Source organism: Microtus pennsylvanicus, chromosome 5 (genome assembly GCF_037038515.1).
Source record: "Microtus pennsylvanicus isolate mMicPen1 chromosome 5, mMicPen1.hap1, whole genome shotgun sequence".
Classification (NCBI taxonomy): Eukaryota; Metazoa; Chordata; class Mammalia; order Rodentia; family Cricetidae; genus Microtus; species Microtus pennsylvanicus.
In genome coordinates, this window is record NC_134583.1 from 104,756,423 (window position 1) to 104,777,221 (window position 20,799).

At 43.0% G+C, this 20,799-nt stretch overlaps 1 protein-coding gene across 2 annotated transcripts in view; it reads right to left on the reverse strand.

The window, feature by feature from the left end:
- Window positions 1-20,799, reverse strand: part of Pip5k1b (phosphatidylinositol-4-phosphate 5-kinase type 1 beta) — a 250,636-nt gene that overhangs the window by 53,503 nt on the left and 176,334 nt on the right. For both annotated transcript variants that reach the window (XM_075973742.1, XM_075973743.1), the window contains 6 exons: window positions 12,678-12,889; window positions 10,921-11,004; window positions 10,743-10,791; window positions 9,745-9,829; window positions 2,470-2,625; window positions 1,290-1,434 (listed from right to left, as the gene is read on the reverse strand). In XM_075973742.1, the coding sequence (XP_075829857.1) occupies window positions 1,290-1,434; window positions 2,470-2,625; window positions 9,745-9,829; window positions 10,743-10,791; window positions 10,921-11,004; window positions 12,678-12,889 (731 nt within the window). The remainder of the gene's footprint in view (window positions 1-1,289; window positions 1,435-2,469; window positions 2,626-9,744; window positions 9,830-10,742; window positions 10,792-10,920; window positions 11,005-12,677; window positions 12,890-20,799) is intronic.

Genomic DNA, 20,799 nt, shown 5'->3' on the forward strand with positions numbered 1-20,799 from the left:
ATAGTAGGCTAGTGTATATTATTTTAAATTTCTTCAAGCCAAGAAAGCTGGCCAAATTAAATGCCCTTTATGTAGTTGAAGCGATCTCAGTCATTCACAGAGGAGCCTTTCTGGCAGTTCTGCAGGTGAAACACTCCATGCCACGCCCTGCTTGCTCGCACCTGATCTGTTTCTGCAGACCTAGTGTTTGCCCACTCGCTACCCTTGCACCTACTTTTCTATGTACCCAAGGGAGAGAGGCAGAGCAAGAAAAATGCAACAGATAAGCAGATGTAACCACCATACTTTAACTGGCCAAAGACCACGCTAAACTCGGGACTGACAGATGTGGCAGTTCTGAGAGGCACTAATAATAGCATCCTTACCATAGTCATCAAGGTCTTATGTACAAAACAGTGCATGAAACTTCTCTGTAGCTATATGAGTGATGTGAATGAAGAGAGGTCATTTTAAAGCATCTACTCATGGGTTAGGATGTAGCACAGTGGCACAGTGCTTGACAAGCACTTCTAAGGCCCTGGGTTCAATCCCTAGCACCACCAATAAATAGATAAAAATGTAAGAAATTACTGATGTGAGTGATTGGGTTTGAACATGAATTCAAGGCTAGCTTGTGTTACATGAACTTATGTCTCAAAAAGGTGGGTGGGGGAGGGGAGAAAAAGAAAAGACCACAAAGATCAGTGGGTCAAAGGCACTTGCTACATAAATATGAGTACCTGAGTTTGATCCCCAGGCCCACACAAAAGCTGACATGGAGCATGAACATCTGGACTCCCACAGTCTCGGAGGCAGACAGGAGACTCCTGGCAGCGCATGGGCCAGCTATCCAGCCTTGCTAATGTAACAGGAAAACAGAGACCCTGCCACAAATAAGGTGGACGGTGACGACTGACACATGAGGTCATCCTGTGATCTCCATATGTACACTGACACAAGCATATCCACGTTCACATGTGTGAATGGCCACATGTGTACATGTGTGCACAAGCCTGTGCACGCATACACGGCACTGATTAAAATAAAACGATGAAAGATTTGTCTTTTTGCATGGAGCCATGTGTGTAGTTCATTTCTACAAAACATAATAATTAATCGCAAAGAGAAACAGAGGGGCTTTTCTTTAAATGTATTTTTGCAGCAGTAAAAATAAAGCACGCCCTTTCTCCTACACATGAGGCAGGGACAGGCACATCTGGTTGCTAGAAACACAATCTCAAAGGTACTGTTTTTGGCCAGAGGTGGACAGAGGAATAGCTTGATTGGCAAGCTGATCGAATGAATGTTACCTGTTTGCATAAAGCGTGGTCCTGTCCTGTGGACAGTGTTCACCGACATACAAAGAAGAAGATGAGATTGTGGTCGCTAAGGAAGCAGCTTCAAATAATGATGGGGTGCTGGGTACCAGGTCTGGCCTGTGTCGGGATCCCAGGGCTGGGGAGTGAAAGCAAACACACGTTCGTGAATCTCAGTAATGCAGGCTACCTGCGATAATTTAACTTAGCTAAGAGCATTCATTTTACGTATCGGGCTGCAAATGAAATTACGAATTAACTGTGCTCTTCTGAACTACAAGAGAAATGTAAAATATCTGCTTGCAAACAGGTTAAAGAGAAAGGAAATGACATTAATTTACAAAATGGCTTATGGAAATGACATTAGGGATGCTCTTTTAAAAACCTAATAAAGTGATTTAATCTTTCAAAATGATGGCATAAAAATTCCTAGGAGTTTAAGGAGATAATGTGGCAGGGATTAAAAGGATGACTGGCAGATGCATGAACAGAGAGAGGACAGGCTTCACCCTCCACATGAGAGGCGGACTCCAAGGGGCACAAAGAAACCCTTTAACAGAACAAAAGCCTGCCACGTCTCAATCCCATTGGAGTCTACACAGACTTCTGGATATGACTCAGGGCTCTTTTTAACTTCAGAACCAAAGTTCGGCATTTCCTGACCCTGCTCCACTTTCCCTCCATGCCACATCAATCTCTCTCTGTTCATCCAAGGAACACATCTACCGTACTAAATAAGGAAATCCTAACGTTTATTTAAATGCACTGAAGTAGCTCCAAATAAACTGAACAGGTTTATTTCATCACTTCCACGTGTGCACGTAGGTGTACACGCATGTACATGCCTATATTGCACATACAACACACAGAATAAATAAAATCTAGGAAAACAAATACCAATATGTTTGCATTTGTTACCATGAAGTAGGTAGATTATAGAGGTTTTCTTTAAATATATTAATATTTATAATATTTTATGATAAATCATATGTCATACATTGTTTATATGACATTTCATATTTATATAAATTTGTTGTATTCTAGGTAGCCTATAAATTTTTATTAATAGGCTATCTCTTGGAGCATGCATTTTCTAAGTTTTCTGCTGTGGCTTTACATTGCTCATAGAATTTACTAGAGTTTTTCTGTTTTAAGAGGTCGCAAGCACCTTTACCTTCCTCATCCAGGCTGCTGAAACTTGTTCCTTCAGTTAACAGATCCCGCTTCTCGTCCTTCCAGTCCTGGGTGACGGAGGACACAATCTCCTGGGAGGTCGCCTTCAGCGCGGCAATGGAGTTGCACCGTTTCTTAGAAGGTGAGGCCTTCAGAGCTACAGAGTAAGGAAGAGAAATTGTAAAACCAGGCACAGCGGCAATCCCAGCTCTGAGGCTGAGGCAGGAGGGGTCGGAGCTGGCCTGAGTTACACAATGAGATCCTGTCTTAAAACAACCACAGAACTAAAATAATAAATAAAACTTAAAAAAATCAGATTCAAATTTCTAAACTTATTATTCTATTTATTATTAATAATTTAGAAATAATTTGGTTATAGAAGGGCAAGAGCTCATTTCATATGTATGGTAAGGGAGATTAAAATATCTGTGTTTTGGCTATATTATTTGTTCAGAATGACTTGATTTAAAGAAAAATATTCTAAAATACATTTGAGTTGGACTTTCTTTGGATTTTGAAATAGTCTTAGTTGAGGCAAGCTTTAATTATAAATTTTTTGTTGTTTTTGTTAAAATTGCCCTTCCTCCTCCTTGTTTTCCTTATGCTGGGAGGAGGCTGGGTGAGCTGGTCGATGCAGATGGCAGAGCGTTCTCACGACCCCAGCTTTATTAACTGGGGACCGGGACTTACAAATGTGCCAGGGCTTAATCGTATACGCATGTTGCCCAATTTAGCCACGTTACTTCTGGTTGCTTCTTTCTTTGTGATTTTCCACCGAAACTTCCTTCTCTCTGGTCTTGCCGGATGCATAATTCACTCCCATTTCTATCTGAAGGGCATTCTCCAACCTCAGAAGCATGGTGGGAAGCCAGGCCAGTGAAAATGCGCTTCCCCGAGCCATGCTGAAGCCTGTGGTTCCACAGAACAGCCTGGCAGGCGCTGCGTAAGCTGTAGTCTGATCTCGGCCACTTAGTTCATGCTTTCCCACAGTAACTCTTCTTGGCTGACTAAGGCTAGAGAATTTCGTTGGAAGAAGTTGGAGGGAGAGAGGGAAGCTGAGACCTGTTTATGTTTCCCCTGGAACTTGTTACTGGCAAGAGTCCTTCGGAGGTTTGCTTAAAAGGGGTGAGCTGACAGCAACTGGATGAGTCACTGGGGTTAGCTTTGGGACTCCCCTGAGCTTGGATGGCACAGCCTATCAGCCCTCTCTGTGGACAGGGTTCAAGAGATTAGGTGATGAGTGACTTTGAGGTTCGCGAATGAGGGGACAATAGAGCGCAATCTCACTGCTTTTGGGAAAGGCTCCGCTCGGCTTCCCGAGCATTTTATATTAACACCATCATCATGACAAGTGATGTTTGTGGACGAGGCTGTAGTCTGGAGGCCAGCACTCACACTGCGGATCTCAAACTGTCAAAATGTCTAAGGGAAGCTGGCCCTTTTACAGGCCTAGAAACGGAGGGCAGAAAATTGGGCTTGTTCCAGGTCACAGGGTTAGAGTGTGAACCCCGGGAGCCTCTCTTCTGTCTTCACTTGCTGATTTTCCGGCTCTTTAACATTCATCTTCTGGTTAGGGTGTGCGTGTGTCTGGTGAACCGTTTGGATGTTCAAACAACTGATCTTGCCATTCCTCTTGGTTGCTCGCAATTGATTTCAATGATGGCGGAGTGGACCACGGAAGCTGGCTCTCCCTCACACCGTATTCTGCTGAGCACTATTCCACTCTTACAGAGCGGGGTGATTGCCCACCCCTGGGGTCTGCCATAGCACCCCCTCTGCTTTTGCTAATCTCTTACGAACTGTGATACATTCCTGCCCTTTGCTGTGGGATCTTTAGATGTCAAAGTAAAGCCTTTTGTCTTTTTTTGATGTCTTCGCCAGAGTTTATGAGCTGTGATTCAGGGACTGCTGCTAGGGGTCCTTGACCCCGCAGATGGGTTTCAAGGTTGAACTACTGCTATAAGAATATTAAAGCATTAGGAGTTTATCAGAGGTTGCATGAACTATGCTGTCATCACGGGCCGAATTTAGAAGCAGATGCAAGACTTCAACTCATCTCGACTAAGACAGCTACTCAGAATTTCCAAAGAGTCACATAAATGCCACCTTTCTCACTACTTGTTTTAGGAACCATAATTATCATCACAATTAGTTTTACGTTCATAAATTTTTTAAAAAAATATATTTATTTTTTTATTATGTATACAATATTCTGTCTGTGTGTATGTCTGCAGGCCAGAAGAGGGCACCAGACCCCATTACAGATGGTTGTGAGCCATCATGTGGTTGCTGGGAATTGAACTCAGGACCTTTGGAAGAGCAAGCAATGCTCTTAACCTCTGAGCCATCTCTCCAGTCCCACGTTCATAAATTTCTAATTGATTTACATTAACATACTTAAAATCTTTGTGTGTGCATATGTATGTGTATATGTGTGTGTACAGGAGTGCCCCAGCATTCATGTGGAGGTCAGAGGACAACCCCAAGTGTCAGTCCTTGCCTTCTACCTTGACAGAGACAGGGTCTCTTATTTGCTGTTGGGTACCATGTCAGGCTAGCTGGCCTGCACACTCCCAGGGATTTCGTTCTCCTGACTCTGCATCTATCTCCCTGCAGGAGAGCCTGGGTTACAGGTGCTAGTTCATGCATCTGGCTTTATATAGGTTTTAGGAATAGGAACGTATATTTGTGGGACAAGTGACCCACTCAGCCCCACAATGGGTTTCTGTTGTTAACTGATAAGAACCAATGATTGATAATAGATTTTTTTTCCAATTCAGATTTCTATAAGATGTAGACAGTTCTTTGGGGTCCTTACTAACTTTTAAGTCACTCTAAGACCGAAAGGTCTGAGCATTGCTTCTCCATTCCGTCACTCTTAGGCAGATGCTGATGTTCAGCACTGAGACCCAGCTCTGGTAGTGAGGACATGGGCAGTGAGAGTGACCGTAGGAGGTCAGAGAGGGACAGTGGTGGACGGCACTCAGGAGGATCGATTGGGGGGTGTGATTAGAGAAAGACAGCAGAGGGGGCCCATTAACAAACCTCTGTCAAGAGCACAGAACGCCTGGAGCAAGAGTAACAACGTTGCCTTCAATGGTGAGTTCCTTATTCCATATCTGAGCCTTGCCCTTTTCAACCTCAGAGGGCTTGCATGTGTCTGAAAACTGAATGCATTAGGGCTGTCTCAGGATTTGTAATCTCTCTCTCTTCTAAGATGAATGTGACAAAGGTGTGGCAAGTGACCTTAGCCCCACAGAAGGTAACAGACCTCGATGGGAAGGGAAAGTTACCCAGGGAGAACTGTATAAAAAAGAGACCAAGTCCTAGCCTGGATCTAAAACACGCACATATGATGGTAAGCCACAGTTGGAGAGACATCTAAGGTCACCAAAGAGGAGCACGAGAGTCTGAAGGGACAGAATCATAAAGGACAGCGAAGGAAGGAAGGAAGGAAGGAAGGAAGGAAGGAAGGAAGGAAGGAAGGAAGGAAGGAAGAATGGGACTATACCCAGAGTAGCAAAAATATCAACAGACAACCTACATCATGTTCCTGATAACACACTGTATCCAGTACATATAAAGAACTTTTAAAAGTTCAACAACAGGCAGACAACGGAACTAAAAATGGGCCAAGAATCTGAGTAAACATTTCCCCAAAGAATTTACAAATGGCCAGTGAACACATGGGAAGATGTTCAGCATCGTTTGTCACCGGAGAGCCACAAACCAAAGGCACAGTGAACTACAACTCTGCACACACACACACGAAGATGGCTGAGACGAGAGAGAACCAGCAAGCCGCTGGTGAGGAGGGAGACAATGATTCCCTCGTATGTTGCCAGGGGGACAGTGAAATGGAGCAGATGCTTGGGAAAGGTTTGCAGAGTTATCATGTGACCTAGAAACTTCACTTTCAGCTACCTATACAAAGGAAATGAAAATATGCACTCATTCAAAACCTCACGCATGAATGTTCACAGCAATAGTGTTCATAACAGCCAGAAAGATAGGAATGAGTTATCGACTGAGAATAAATAATACGTGGCATACAAGGAATATTATTCAGCAGTAGAAGAATAAAGTTCCAATACATGGTACAACCTACAAAACTTTATTAAATGTAGAAAGCCACATGCACAAGTCAGATACTAGGGGTTTCTAAGATGTCTCCTGAATTGGTAACACCACGGAGACAGAAAGATGTGCTGAGAAGAGGAGGGATATGGTGATTGTTAATGGGTGATAATAAAAATATTCTAAAATTAGACAGCTGTGATGGCTGGATGAGTCAGTGCATATATTAAATCCCATAAAACTGCACTTTGAAGAGGTGCACTTTGTAATACGTGATGTGTATCTTAGCAAAAATGGTCATAAAAAAATAACCCCAAATGAGAGAAAGTTAACAGATTTACTACTTAAGAAGGCAGTCTTGGGCCTGGAAAGTGAGCTCAGTGGTCAAGGGCATTTGCCAATTTTGCAGAGGACCAGTGTTTGGTTCTTAGTTCCTACAAGATAACTCACAACCATCTGTAACTCCACTTGCGGGAGTTCTGGCTCCCTCTTCTGGCTTCTGTGGGCACTGCATGCACATGGTGCACATGTATACATGCAAGCGAACATGCATACACATAAAATAGAAACAAGTTAATCTTCTTAAAAAAAGTAAGATGTGTTGCATTAAAAGCATAATATGTGAGAGACTGGAAAAGTCTGTAACATGCGCTGCATTTTTGGAACGGAAGAAGCCATTGATTATGGCATCGGTTTATGTTACTACATTAAGAGGAAAAAAGGAGGCCCCAGGAGGACCCTCCCTTTTCCAGAATTGGGTATGTGTATGACGCAATAAAGGCCCATGCCCTTTTTAAACTTCAAAGAAACCTAGGCTCAGGGGGAAGAGAGGTTGAAAGCTTTGAAACTATGAGTTCCAAGTCTGAACGCAGAGACTTACAACCTGAATAAACACTACTTCACGGTCAGGAGAACCTTGGGCAGAAAAATCTAATTTATAGCAAGTCTCAAATGACAATACTTTTTAAGATGCCATTGAGATCATCCACTGTGTATAAAAGTTGGTCCCAGAAAAATGAGATGTAGGTTTATACAGATGTAATTCATTTAAGTCATCTGGAAAAATAACAAATACCCAATATATTACATAGCCTAATTCTCAAAGGAATTATAAGTGGCTGAAAAACCCTGAGTAATGCTGGAATCTAATCAGTACTTGAAAAACACCTAATAAAACAACCAGGTGGCATTCTCCTATTTCCCAGGGTGGCATAGTTGAAGAAGCCAAATGCAGGCTGGGGGCTGCATCTGGTCTCTGCAGTTACGTACATTTAATACCCTACTACCACATCTTGAACACTATCCCAAGTGAACAATCCTAATTTAGACACAGCATTTACCTAAGACTATGTTCATAAAAATATTAGTCAGAACTAGGCAAAGGAGAAAGGATATAAATGTAGAATACTCAAAGAACGGCTAGGAGACTATGGCACACCCCTATAATTTTCATGCTGCGTTTCAGTTTTAAATGATGTTTAGAATATTCAAGGATTTGAGAAACTATTTATATTATAATGATATGCAAACATCGGCGGGTAGAAGCTTAGAATGATTTGCCAATATGCTGCATCTGTTTGTGTGTGTGTGTGGTGCTAAGTCAAACTTGAATCTTGCACACAGCAGTCCTGCACTTAGTTGGACATCAGCTTTAAGAAAACAGACAAAATATAAGAATAAAAATTGGGAGGAAGTACTAGGCAGCTCTGGGCAGCTTCCTCCCAAATTTTATTGGCTTTCAGGTTAATTATCACAGCTTCTTTTGCATTCCCAAACTATAGCAAATATTGCTAGAAAAATTTATGATGACTAGTGTCATGGTTTTTGGGTGACTAATTTATTATGATTTGAGTTATAAAGTTGGACCACAGAATAATTAAGTGATAAGACAACAATATGTGTATAATATGCTTATTCTCTACTTTCCACACAGTTTGACATGTACACAGTAAATTTCCCTTAAGTATTATGATAAACAGATAAGATGCTATATTTGACCTTGATTCAAAATAATCATCATTAGCTTTGGGCTCAGTTTGTTCTATTTATTCAATTACTCGTGGTTTGAAGGCATGGTACTGATTTGAGAGCTTTCTCTCATTGGGTTTTTCCAGAGCCGGGGATCAACATGGGGGACATTGTGCTGGGCGAGCACCAAGCTAAAGCTTTAGGAGCTTTCTTCAATTTTTGATATAGGAACTTTTAATCTATAGATTTGTCCTTGAGTGCTGCCTTTGTAGTTTCTCACCATTTGTTTCTGTCTTTTTTTTTTTTTTTGAGAGAGGGTCTCACTGTAGTCCCCAGACTGGCCTGAGGACTCCTGGTCCTCCTGTCTCAGCATCTCAACGTCTCAAGTGATGGGATTATAGATATTTGTCATTGTGCCTGATGGTGTGTGTGTGCTTTCATTTGTCTCTAAGTTCTTTCTATTTGATTTCTTCTTTAAACTATTGGTGCCAATGGCTACATACAAATAAATCTATGTTTCAACAACTAACTGTACATCATGTACGTGTGTGGGCGCGCCCGCACGTGCATATGTATGTGTGTATGTGTGTGTGTGCGTGTGCACACATGTGGAGGCCAAAAGGTTGATGTTGAGTGTCTTCTTCAATCATCCTCCACTTATTTATTTGTTTATTAATTTATTTATTTTTAATTTATTTATTGAGAAAGGGTCCCCCATTGAACATGGAGCTTATAGATTGGCCAAGAAGCGCTAACCATTTACCTGTTTATACCTCACTGCAGCAGAGATTATTCTGTGTTCTGCTTTTTTGGTTTCTGCTTTGTTTTTCCAGACAGGCCTTTCTCTGTGTAGCCCTGGCTGTCCTGGAACTCTGTAGACAAGGCCTTGAACTCACAGAGATCCGCCTGCCTCTGCTGGGATTAAAGGTGTACACCACCACCCCTGGCTCTGTGTTCTGCTCTGATCAGGGTGCTAAAGGTCTGAATTCGGATCCTCCCGCTCTTACATCACTTTACTGGCCGAGCATCTCCCACACCCCAGCCTGCACTTTTTCTTGGCATAAAATGGGCTAATGATTATGGCATCATTAAATCGTGATATTTAATCACAATTAGTCATTATTACCACTGCAGTAAAAACACCCAACTCTTCCAACAAAAATTTTCCACACAGATAGGGTGACGTCAGTAACAAGTGCTACAAACCAAGAAACTTCCTTAAGACTCTTACCTTGAATTTTCTTGAAAACTCTGGAATTCATAAACTTTAAAAATCTATCTGCATAAAAACTTGGTCTGTGAACTGAAACAGTGTCCTGGAAAAAAAAAAGAAAAAAGAAAAAAAGACGACAGGTTTGTCTCTTAAGAGTTCATCTTGAGTTGGAAGAATGGCTCTGTCAGTTAGGGTCTGAAACCAAACGCGGCCAACAATTAGAAGGAGCAGAAGGCTAGGGCTGAGAGTCTATGTGCTCAGGATAAAATGGAGCATGAAGGGACAGGGGAGGCAGTCAAACGACTGCTCCATGAACAAAAATTGTCTGTCCTGTTGTGACACCACCAGGGCTTACAAGGACTTATATATATTTTTTTCTTCCTAACAGACAACTAGCAATCCAGGGACCATATGGAATGAAGGGGTCACTTGTAATGAACGCACTATTTATAGGAGGAATCCGTGCAGCTCCACAAGGGGTGGTTAAGAAGGGCAGAGTCCTCAGTCACATCGTAAAGAACAGAAACAGATTGAACTGAATGGCCAGGTTCCTCTCATGTTCTGCAGGAATCCTTAGGAGTGACAGGTCCATTTTCCTATGATCCAGACAACAGCCTGGATGAAGGAGCTGATTCTCTATGTTCATCTGGTAGATGCTCTATTTCGAATATAAGTTTCTACCAGATGAACACAGAGAAACTTCATTTTAAGGACCCCAATCTTCCCAGAGCCTTTGAAAAAGCCCCCTCCACCTTAACTCATCACGTCACAAAGGGGACCTCTGCACCCCAATAGGAATAACCACAGTTTTATTTTCCGGGGCTGTACCTGGCTGTTGGACTAGAAGGCATTTATTTGAACAGCTATTCAAGTTTACGTGGTCTTGTTCTGAGTCTAGAACCACTCTTCCCACCTAAGATTCTGAGCACGCAAAGACCTCTGCTTTCCTCCGAGTCTAGTGACAGCTTCAGTTGGCCTAGAAGTGTCCACCGTTTGACAAGGCAAAGGTCACTCACCCCATCATAAACAAGAGCTTTCCAGGAATGTTCTAACTTCTTCATCAACCTAAAAAATTAACAGATGGGGAAAATACCACTGAGAATGCAAAACCGCTTTCACTTCGTGAATTTTCAGAAAAAAAAAAAGTTTGATTACTTTTAAAATAATGGAAGACCACGTGCCCAAATATCTCACCTATATGATTGGAGAATATCAATAATGCCCATGAATAAAAGCAGCTTTTCTCCCTTATGGCTTTTAGCTGGAATGCCTCCCATTCTGTGGACAGAGCAAAGGGGAAAAGATTTTATAAGAGTACAGAAAGCTAAAATTCATTACGAATTATACACTGAAAACATTAAGAATTCTAGACTACCGCTTCCTTTATTGCCATAAGTTTTCATCAGTTTGAAGGATTATAACTTCATAGATGTCAAGTCTGAGCAGTCGGATGGGAGGAATCTAATTATAAAACCACTTCTTTTTTAAAAATTATGAGTGAAGGAGGGTTTTTAGAGCAGTACAAGAGATCCCTTTTTTAAGAAGGCAATACTAGCCAGCATCGTGGGGTAATGCCTGCCAAGTATGTCTGAAGCCTTGGGGTTGATCACCAGAGCTGCAGAAAATCCCAAGCATGGTGGCAGACACAAGAAGTAGAGGCAGGAGAATTAGGGATTCAAAGCCATTCTTGTCTCCGTAGAAAGGCCAAGGTTAGCCTACATTAAAATAATATTACTTTCTGAACTAAAGAATTTTATGTTTTCTGTGAGACTGAAAAATACATAGAGGCCTGCTGTGGTAGAGCACACCATTAATCCCAGCACTCAGAAGACAGAGGCAAATGGATCTGTATGTTCAAGGCCAGCCTGGTCTATACAGTGAGTTCCCAGATAGCCAGAGCCACATAATAGAGAGCTCCTGTCTAAAAAAAAAAAAATCTAACCAATCACCATCCCCTACCCCCCGCAAAATAGAAGAAGACATACAAGAAAATTTGTGCAACTAACTCCTCAGATACGTTTATGCAGGGTGGGTGTATGTATGTATGGATATATGGATTAATCCGAAGAAATTATTGGATTGAGCTGTTTTGTAACTTCAGCATTCCTTTCGTTAATGTGGAATCCTTTCTCACAGCGGTGGCAATGTGATTGACAGCTGTGTGGCATTTCCCAAGGTGGATACAGACTCACTGGTTCAGTGGATTATTGGCTATTTAGAGAGAATTGCCAGCAAGGATTTGAACAAAGGCTGACCGCGTGTAAGTGTCCTTGATGAGAGACAAGTGTGCACCCGGCTTAGTCTTTGCCTGAGAATCCTTGAAAGCAGGGCATCAAGGCCTTGGGAAATGATTTCCTCTGTCTCCTTGCTCAGCAAGTTCGCAGGATGAGTCAACCTTTTCAACAACCTTCCGTGGTTGCTTTCTACTGTTGAGTGCGCACTTTACATATGCAAATGAAGCCCGCGGTTACTAACACATCTGGCCCAGGAGAAAGACATCTGCCAGGGTGCAGAGGTGAGACCAACAGAACCTCCTTATACAGATCACAAGCTCTGAAGTGCCAGTATCCTTCGTACCATGTGTTTATGTAAGTAAATAAACGAACATGAATAAACATGTACTCATGTTTATTCAAATCCAGAGCTCATCCTTCCCTCTTCTGGTAGATGTTTTGAATGTGTAGTAAATGAAGGGAAAACATTTTCAGCCATTGTTTAAAAAAAAAAAGGAACTATCTAAGACCAAAAACCACATGGGTGAAAGACTGATACAAACTCGAGAAACTGCCCCTCATCTAGCTGTCTAAGATGAAGAGAAACAAAGTTGGTTTAAGCCATTTGCTGCCAGCCAGGAATCTATTCCCTGGGTACCATCCCTGGGGGAGGAGATTCCGTGCACCTATTCAGTGACTGGGGTACCCAGAACCAGGACGGGGGCGTGGCTGACTTACGTGTCTGGATTCTCCGCAATGATCGCATCTGCAGGCTTGCCTGGGCCCTGGATGGATTCCATGGCCGTGGAGTAGAGGACTTTCTGTACCCCTGGCCGCTTTGCGTCGGGCACATTTTGTAAGGGCTCCTCTTCTTTGTCTTTAAGGGAATGGTCCAAGATGTGGATGCCCAGCAAAAGGCTGTAGTCCATGATCTTGAAGCTTTCCAGCACCTGAGGAAGGAAAAGACCCAGGAAGTTGGTCAACACAAGGAGCCTGTGCATTCCTGAGCTCGGGGTCAGGAGACTCGCCACACCTGCACTTGAGAGGCAGACAGGCAAAACATCAAAACCAGAATCCTCCTAGTTATTATTAGGCTGCTGGCAGAAAGGACCGCCGTGGTGGTGGTAAAATAAAATTTTTATGCAAATCTAAAGGAAGCACCTCTCCCTTCCACAATGGATTCACTTATAGCATTTACTGATTGTATTCCACAAATAAGTACCTCCCTTGGATTCAGCCGTGGCAACAACACTGTGAGCCGGTATTACTGCTGTCTCTGGTACACAGATGAACACCATGGAGATAAAAGAACCTGCTTGGTCCCAGACAGCACATCAGGGACAGATCCAGGAGGCAGACTCTGGCAATCACATTCTTCCTGAGCCCAGGAACCGAGAAACCACAGCCCAGTGTCCCAAGTGCATCAGCTCCAGCAGGAACTCAGCTTTTGCCTGGGTTCCATTCTCCACATCCGAATCTCGAGTTTAGCGAGGACCTTTTCTCAAAGCCTAGCTCTCAAAGTTGTCAATCATTTCCCCAGGGCGGGTCTTCTTAATTTAATAATATATATGTGACCTCAACAACGAGAGGGCTGAATGCTTAACTGTCTACCCTATAGACCGTGGGGAGGGGAAGGAATCAAAAATGGTTCAGTGTAGCCGACAAAGGAGAAAGCAGTGCTGTGAGGAAAAAGGACCGGACACAAGGTCTAGGCGACCATCCCTCAGACTGTCTTTGGAGTGCAGGGGGACTTGCACACCCGGACCAGCCTTAGACGGGAAGAGCCTGCTCAGGAAACATGCCCTCAAGTCAGATCTTTCCCTGTATGAATATTCTCCTTTCCTACTAGGTGTGAGAGAGTTCTCGAGACCATAGATGGTTGTATTCCCTGCCATTTCCCACCAGTAGCTGCTCAGCAAGTGAAAACCCGTTCAGCCACAGCGTATTAGTGACAGATTCATGAGGAGACTCCGGCTTTCACACTCAGAATTTCAGAATTGATCCTTGGCCAATGTAGGATCAAAATCCCAGAATTCTTCACGCGCCTCATTTTCCTTGCGCCTAAGCATTTTTAGAGCAGATATTTTGTTCTTTGAGAGGGGGTTGGATGGGAGAGAGAATACTTGTGAATGTATACAAGAATACTTCAGGGAGGCTAGGTGAGAAGGGCTTCATGAAGTTGGACAATGCATAGTCTCTGAAATACGCTGGTCCCTGGGGTCTCAGTCATCATTGCTATTAATGATGAACATATAATGGGCTGAGAACAAGTTTTAGTTATTCCAGAGAATTCATCCTTCAACTGTATTTATAAAAAGCATTAGGGCCGGGCGGTGGTGGCGCACACCTTTAATCCCAGCACTCGGGAGGCAGAGGCAGGCGGATCTCTGTGAGTTCGAGGCCAGCCTGGTCTACAGAGCTAGTTCCAGGACAGGCTCCAAAGCCACAGAGAAACCCTGTCTCGAAAAAACCAAAAAATAAAAAAATAAAAAGCATTAGGGATAAAACAGAGCCTGGTGAATCTTCTTCAACTTTTGATAAGCTAAAGTTATATTTTTAGAGTGGAGACAGACAACAATTGTGAGTAGAATCCTATCATTTGAGAGGCCTGGGATGATGAAATTATGTTTCCAGAGATCTGTGTATGCCCTGATAGCCACGGAAAACCAGCAGCCCCAGCCCCAACTAACTGAAGTAGGAGTCACACCAGAAAGGGAGGAGGAAGTTTGGAGAGATGGGTGATGCTGACGACCACTGGCTCAGGGCTCAAGAATCAAACCCATCAGTCAGTTCTCCACAGAGGCATGCCACTGCAGCCTTGCCCTTCCACCAAGCAGAGGACACCACGGAAAAGAAGCCTGCTTCGTGTCAGGGTGCCACTGGCTCAGCCTCTGAAAAGAAATACTAAGGGAAGCTGGACGTCCTTCACACAGAAACGAGGACGGAGAGCCCCAGTCCTACTTCTCCATCATATAGAAACGATGGTTTGAGAACAGTCCCCACCCAGACAGCCCAAGAGCCTCTTCATCATCGCCATGGGCAGAGGATGCATTTTCTGCACATTCATCAGCCCTAGGGCTTCCTTTCTGAGAGACACTGGTGGATAAGGAGTTGGGATTAGAGAGCATAAGCCCCGTGACCCCAGGTGGGTATCCTTATGTGTAAAACTGTTAGAATAATATTGCCTATTACATATGGTACTTGTGAAAATTAAATATGCTAATCCTGATGAAGCGCTTAGGAAATTTCCTCACATAAAGTAACCACTCACTTAACTGCTATCTCTATTCATTATGATAATTCATCGCGAACCATTCCTTGTACTAGTTTGAGAAAACACACGTATCACTCACTAGAAGCAAACACCTATGGGGTTCCAATTCCGAAAACAAAAAAAATTCATTAAAAAGTCCAATAAAATACAGAAGCATTCCAGCCTGTTCATGGGTGTGGCTTTTGGGAAGAGTCCAGATTTCTTTAGAATCTGTGGGTTTTTAGTTATATTTTGGAGAATTTGCATCAATTACAGACCAAATATTTATTACTCATGTCTTCCCAGTTGTTTCCTGCCAGAAATATAACGCTCATGAACTTTAAGGGAGAGCAGTAACTACAGCCCCATTCCAGTCCGTCATGCAGGTGCATGTATTTCCAAAAAAAGTCTGTTTGATGTCACTGTGACTGCTGGGTTCTGCAATTCAAAACACAAGCTACCATATCCCAGGTGCCCTTCCATCTATCTCGGGCAGGACTTTACTCCTCCACTGAGAGAGAGGAAACAGGAATAGCTCTCAGAGTTACAGAAAGTCAGGACTACAGTCGGAACACACACTGGAAGTACTGGGAAGTATGTCTATCGACTGCCTTGCTAAGAGGCCATGATAACTGAAAGAGGTTGAGGCAGCAAAGCAGTGGGCACGCAAGACGAAGACGACTTTGCTAAGTCAGCCCCTAGATTATGTGTATGTGCAACTCGGAGGTCGAGTTTAGCTGCCACCTTCCTGTAGGAAATTCCTGAATTGTTACCTTTGGCTCGTTCTCCTTCCTAAACTATAGCCCGTATATTCCCAGTGGCCTCTGGGTGTTTTGAAGCTTCTTCTAAACACTTTATATTGTAACCTAAACTCTTGTTTTGTCCCAAAGCAATTCTTGCCCCCGACTTCCGTCTTTTATTTGAAATCACTACAATGTAAATTTTAGACTCCAAGGAGCCCTTTCCTTTCATTAGCTGCCCAGTCCTGCAGCTGGTGTTATCAAAACATTCCTCTTCTCTAATCATTCCATTCCAGCTTCCCCTTCAGATCGGTTCAGTGACCCCTTGCAAGATTAGGTGACATCACACCCCGGCTCAAAGCCTCCTGACCTGCCATTGCTTGTGGCGAGATCTCAATTTCACATCAAAGGCCTTTGCTCTCATGGCTGCTGTCCATGTCTTCTTGTTTGACACCAGCTTAGATTCACCTCCCGGCTACTTAAATTTCTAAGAGTGTCCAGAAGATGTAAGCCCCTGATGTTTTTGCTCATGCTGCTTCTTCTACAGACTTTTTAGTTTTTCAACTCAGGGGGGATTTTTTTACATCCTAACTCATATTCCATGAAAGCTATATTACAAACGGTTGGGAACAAACATTCCCTCTGTGCTACAATGATCGAGCCCAGGTTCTGTCTGCAGTTTTCGTATCAGAAAGAAGATGCTATGCTCACCGAAGGCTTGTTCTACTCTGTGCTTCCTGAGGTGGAAGGAATGCACATTGGTTATATCGGTCCATATCTCCATGCAAATAAAAAAAAGAAGGTTCAGCCACAAAGCATCTCTGACACTGCACTCCCTATTATGAGGCCTGTACAAGAACCCCAGCACTGAAAACATTTACTCTGACTGTGTGCTGTGTTGTCAGAAAAACGAACATAAAAGTTCCCTGTGTTTTCAAAGCTACTTACATTACGGGCATTCTGCACTCCGTTCAAAGGGAAAACTAAGACGATATTTGCAAACACTGTCGTTTTCTGTTTAGTGTGCACGCAACTAAATGGCAGATAAAAGGGAGGCTGTTTTGATGTAGACAAGGCTGGGAAACCCCTTCCATTGCTCTTTGGGAAGCCTCTCATAGGCTGGGTTACGAATGGACTCTTTAATCACTCAAGAGCATTTGGGACTGGCTCTAAAATGGAGGCTGAATTGTACAATACATAAAATTAAAAAGGATTAGAAATTGGGATACTGCCTATTTGATGGATACAAGTATTGCTTTCATATAGTATTTAAAATTTGATATGAATTTAAATGTAGGATATAATGCCTTGGGTATTTTATTTTTTAAAATTAAAATATAATTACCCCATGTCTCCTTCCCATCATCAAATCCCTTCCTCGTCTCTCTCCTTTGCACTCTCAAATTCATGACCTTGTTTTCTTTCATTTAAGAAGGGGTCCTTAATATTAGGAGAATTATACTGAAATATATGTATCAATAAAGGATATGATGAGTGGAATGTGCTTCCAACTGTATATAGAGAAAGAGTGAGCAAGATTGGCTGTGAGTTGAAAATGAACACGGGACATATATGCATATACCTATATGTATAAATATATACACATACTTATATGTATTTGTAGATTAATTGTAGCATTCTGCCCACTTTTATGTACGTTACAACTTTTCAAAAATAAAGTTTCATGTTCTTCTTTGAGATGCTTAGAAAAATGCATTTTGATCTTTGGTTGGATAGTTTGCCCCTGCCTCAGCAGCTGATGGGAGAATGAGGGGACAGATCAGAAATAGGGGACGGAAACCACGGCGCGCCAAGCAGAAGGCTGGCTTGGGCTCTCTGCTCCTCTCAACTGGACATTCTTTGTCCAAAGACCAAACAAACACACACACACCAAAATATGGAGCTGATGGGGAAGATTCATCAAGGTCCCTGGGTAATTTCTCTAGCTGGTCTATATATAGTCACGAAATTAAGGGTTAATAACTGGTACAAAATATTTGTAGTAATCCAATAAGATAAGTCAATTAAAAATGGTATCCTGGAGATTTTATGCAAATAGCCATCCCTGGAATGAACTGATCTGAAGAGAAATGGATCCAGTGGCCTGCTACTGCTTGCTAAGGCAGCCCCTCAGAGTATAGCGCTAGATTGCGTGTACGTGCAAGTCCAGTTAGGCTGAATGCTGTCTTTTTCATTTAACTTAATTTCCTCAATAAAGCTCAGAGTGTTCTTTGCTAATCTAATAAAGAGAAAATACAGACATAGAATGTTAGCTAGTAAATCAGAATGGATTAAATATTAAATCCTTAGTCTAGTTCTAGGCTGTGGCACCACACTCGGTCAGAACTCTGGAAGATGGCGTGCTGACCAGCACAAAGGCAACTTTTTTGGTTTCCCTTTGACTTATAAAACTTGAAGTGACAGAATTATGTTCTATGCTTTTGAAACAATCACCTACCACTCGAGATTTAACATGCAAACATGCATATTTATGTGTACAGTAACACACATATCATTCATATACGTGGTTGTTTTGAAACAAAGTCTCCATGGTCCAGGTTGACCTTGAACATGCCTCAGTCCCATATCAATTTCGGTGTGACATGCTATTTAAAATCACAAGTAGCTTCACAGATGATGAAGACGATGGCGGCCACCAACTACTGTAGAAATCAGGACCTACTTCAGATCTTCAAAGTTTAAGTCAAGGAAGTTATCTCTCAGGCCTGGCAGGGTTCCCAGCCCCCAGTTTCCTTTCTCTAATCTCTGCCTGTAGACTTTTTTTTTGTTTCCATTTGAATGAGAGGGAGGGCTATAACAATTCGTGCTATGACAACCCTGCAGTTCCTGTAACCAATGAGAATTTTCAACAGCTGCTCGCACAGGATTCGCTGTCATGGATTTAGTCCCCAGCTGTTTGTTCCCTTGGAACCGTCTCATATCTCAGGAAGAGGTCTTGTTTTAATGTTCATGGGATGTCCTAATCACACCTGCTGCAAGAGTTGGCAGGTGGCAACAGGCTTCATTATGTTTTTCATTAAGCTTTAAGAATGAAATGTTTGGACTACTGATTTTCTCCGTGAGCCATCACTTACCATACCCCCTCATGCCCCTCCTACCTCCTGGAAGCAGGGTTCAAAAATCCAACTCTCATGCTCCAAACTGTCTACTTCGGCAAAGGCTTTTCCAGCTTCCTCCAGAACCTACCCCAGCACCTCATCGTCAGAACCTGAGGATCAGACAACTATCCTTTGATAACCAGTTAGGTTATGATGTACGGTTTTAACTTCAGTGTCTTTCTACAGGTTAAGGGAGATGGTGGAGGACCATGGGTATGAGGCACTGGTAAGTTCAGCAGACCCAGGAAGCTTAATCCTGTATCAAGAAAGAGCCGGAGCCACTCAGTTCCGAGTGGCATAGTTAGGACAGAGAAAATCTGCCTCTAAGAGCGAGCACTGCCCGAGTCAAAGCAAGTCCACAATCAGTGTTAACTGAGGCAATCTATGGATGAGCTGAGCCCAGGAAACATGTCTTTAAGGTACATGAATCATGTATTGTACATATATTTGATGAATTCATAGTAGGTATTACGTATTTTAAGTGGTTTAAGCTATTTTGGCATCTATAGGTTATATTGAAGATACAATCTTTTTTCTTCCTAACTTTTGCAGAATACTGAGAACTAGGCGTCTGGCTTACACTGAGGTATCTTTTGCTTGGTAGAAAGCCGGGAATGAGCAACAGAGAAGAATACTTTTTTTTTCCCACAGCTACCCTGTCACCATCCCACACTGGCCATCTGTCCCTTCTGTTACTGTCAGCAGGGGACTCTTTCCCATCAGCCGTACACACGGCAACTAACTTGCAGCAACTGGCGAGCACGGGGACAAACATCAGCCCCTTTCCGAGGCTCACGAAATACTGTAATGTGTAGCAGTCTTACATGGGAGAGTTAGTCATCATCTAAAGCAATGACAGAGGAGAAGGGAAAGTCAACACAGCTGCACATCTGTGCATACTGGCCAAGTGAGCAAAGCAGTTTCAGTCATGTTGCATACAACAGCCAACGAACATGTAAAGGAGACACAGCTGACTCTGGCTCCCTTTCAGGACAAGTCATGAGTCGGCTTTTCTAAAATCTGCTTCTATTACCTTAATGATTAGGTCAGACCCACTATGTCCAAAACTTGCTGTCCTTATGTCCTAGGCTTCTTCAGAAGGTGACACCGAATGAGCTGTCCAGCAGGCTGTGGATGCGGAACTAAAGCCACTTGGCTTCTGTTCTTAGAGAAATTAAGAGTCTAGTGCAGACATTAAAATCAGAGCAATAATCACTGGATAATGCAGACATAATGATGATGACTACACAATGGCGTTGTAGCCTCATGGAAATGGTTATTATGAGAAACACACACCTGAAATCCCAGAACCTTAAGCTGCACTGCATCAGCACCCACAGGCCTGTTATCAGCTGCCGGCCTGGACTGTATATTGTTTTCCTTTCCCCTTTCTGTTCTCTTGCCAATACCCTTGAACTGCTTCACCGCCGGCCGCAGCCTTTGCTTTCCTGGAGTACATACCCAGGTGATGTTTCAACAAGAGACTTCAATACACACGGATTAGGAGACCAAAACTGAACAAGGAAGTGCCGTTGGTAAGCACTGCGTCCGGGGAGGGAGGGCGGGGGGGTGGGGATATATAGGGAGAACCCGGATCATTCACACCAGGCTTGTGGGAGGGGAGACTAGGCAGCAAGGCTGGAAAAAGGGGGCGTCGGCTTCTAGAAATGCAAATATGTACTTGTCACACAATGCAGTAACAGCACGCAAGCACTTGTCCCGGAGGAATGAAAACTTACGCCCGGTAA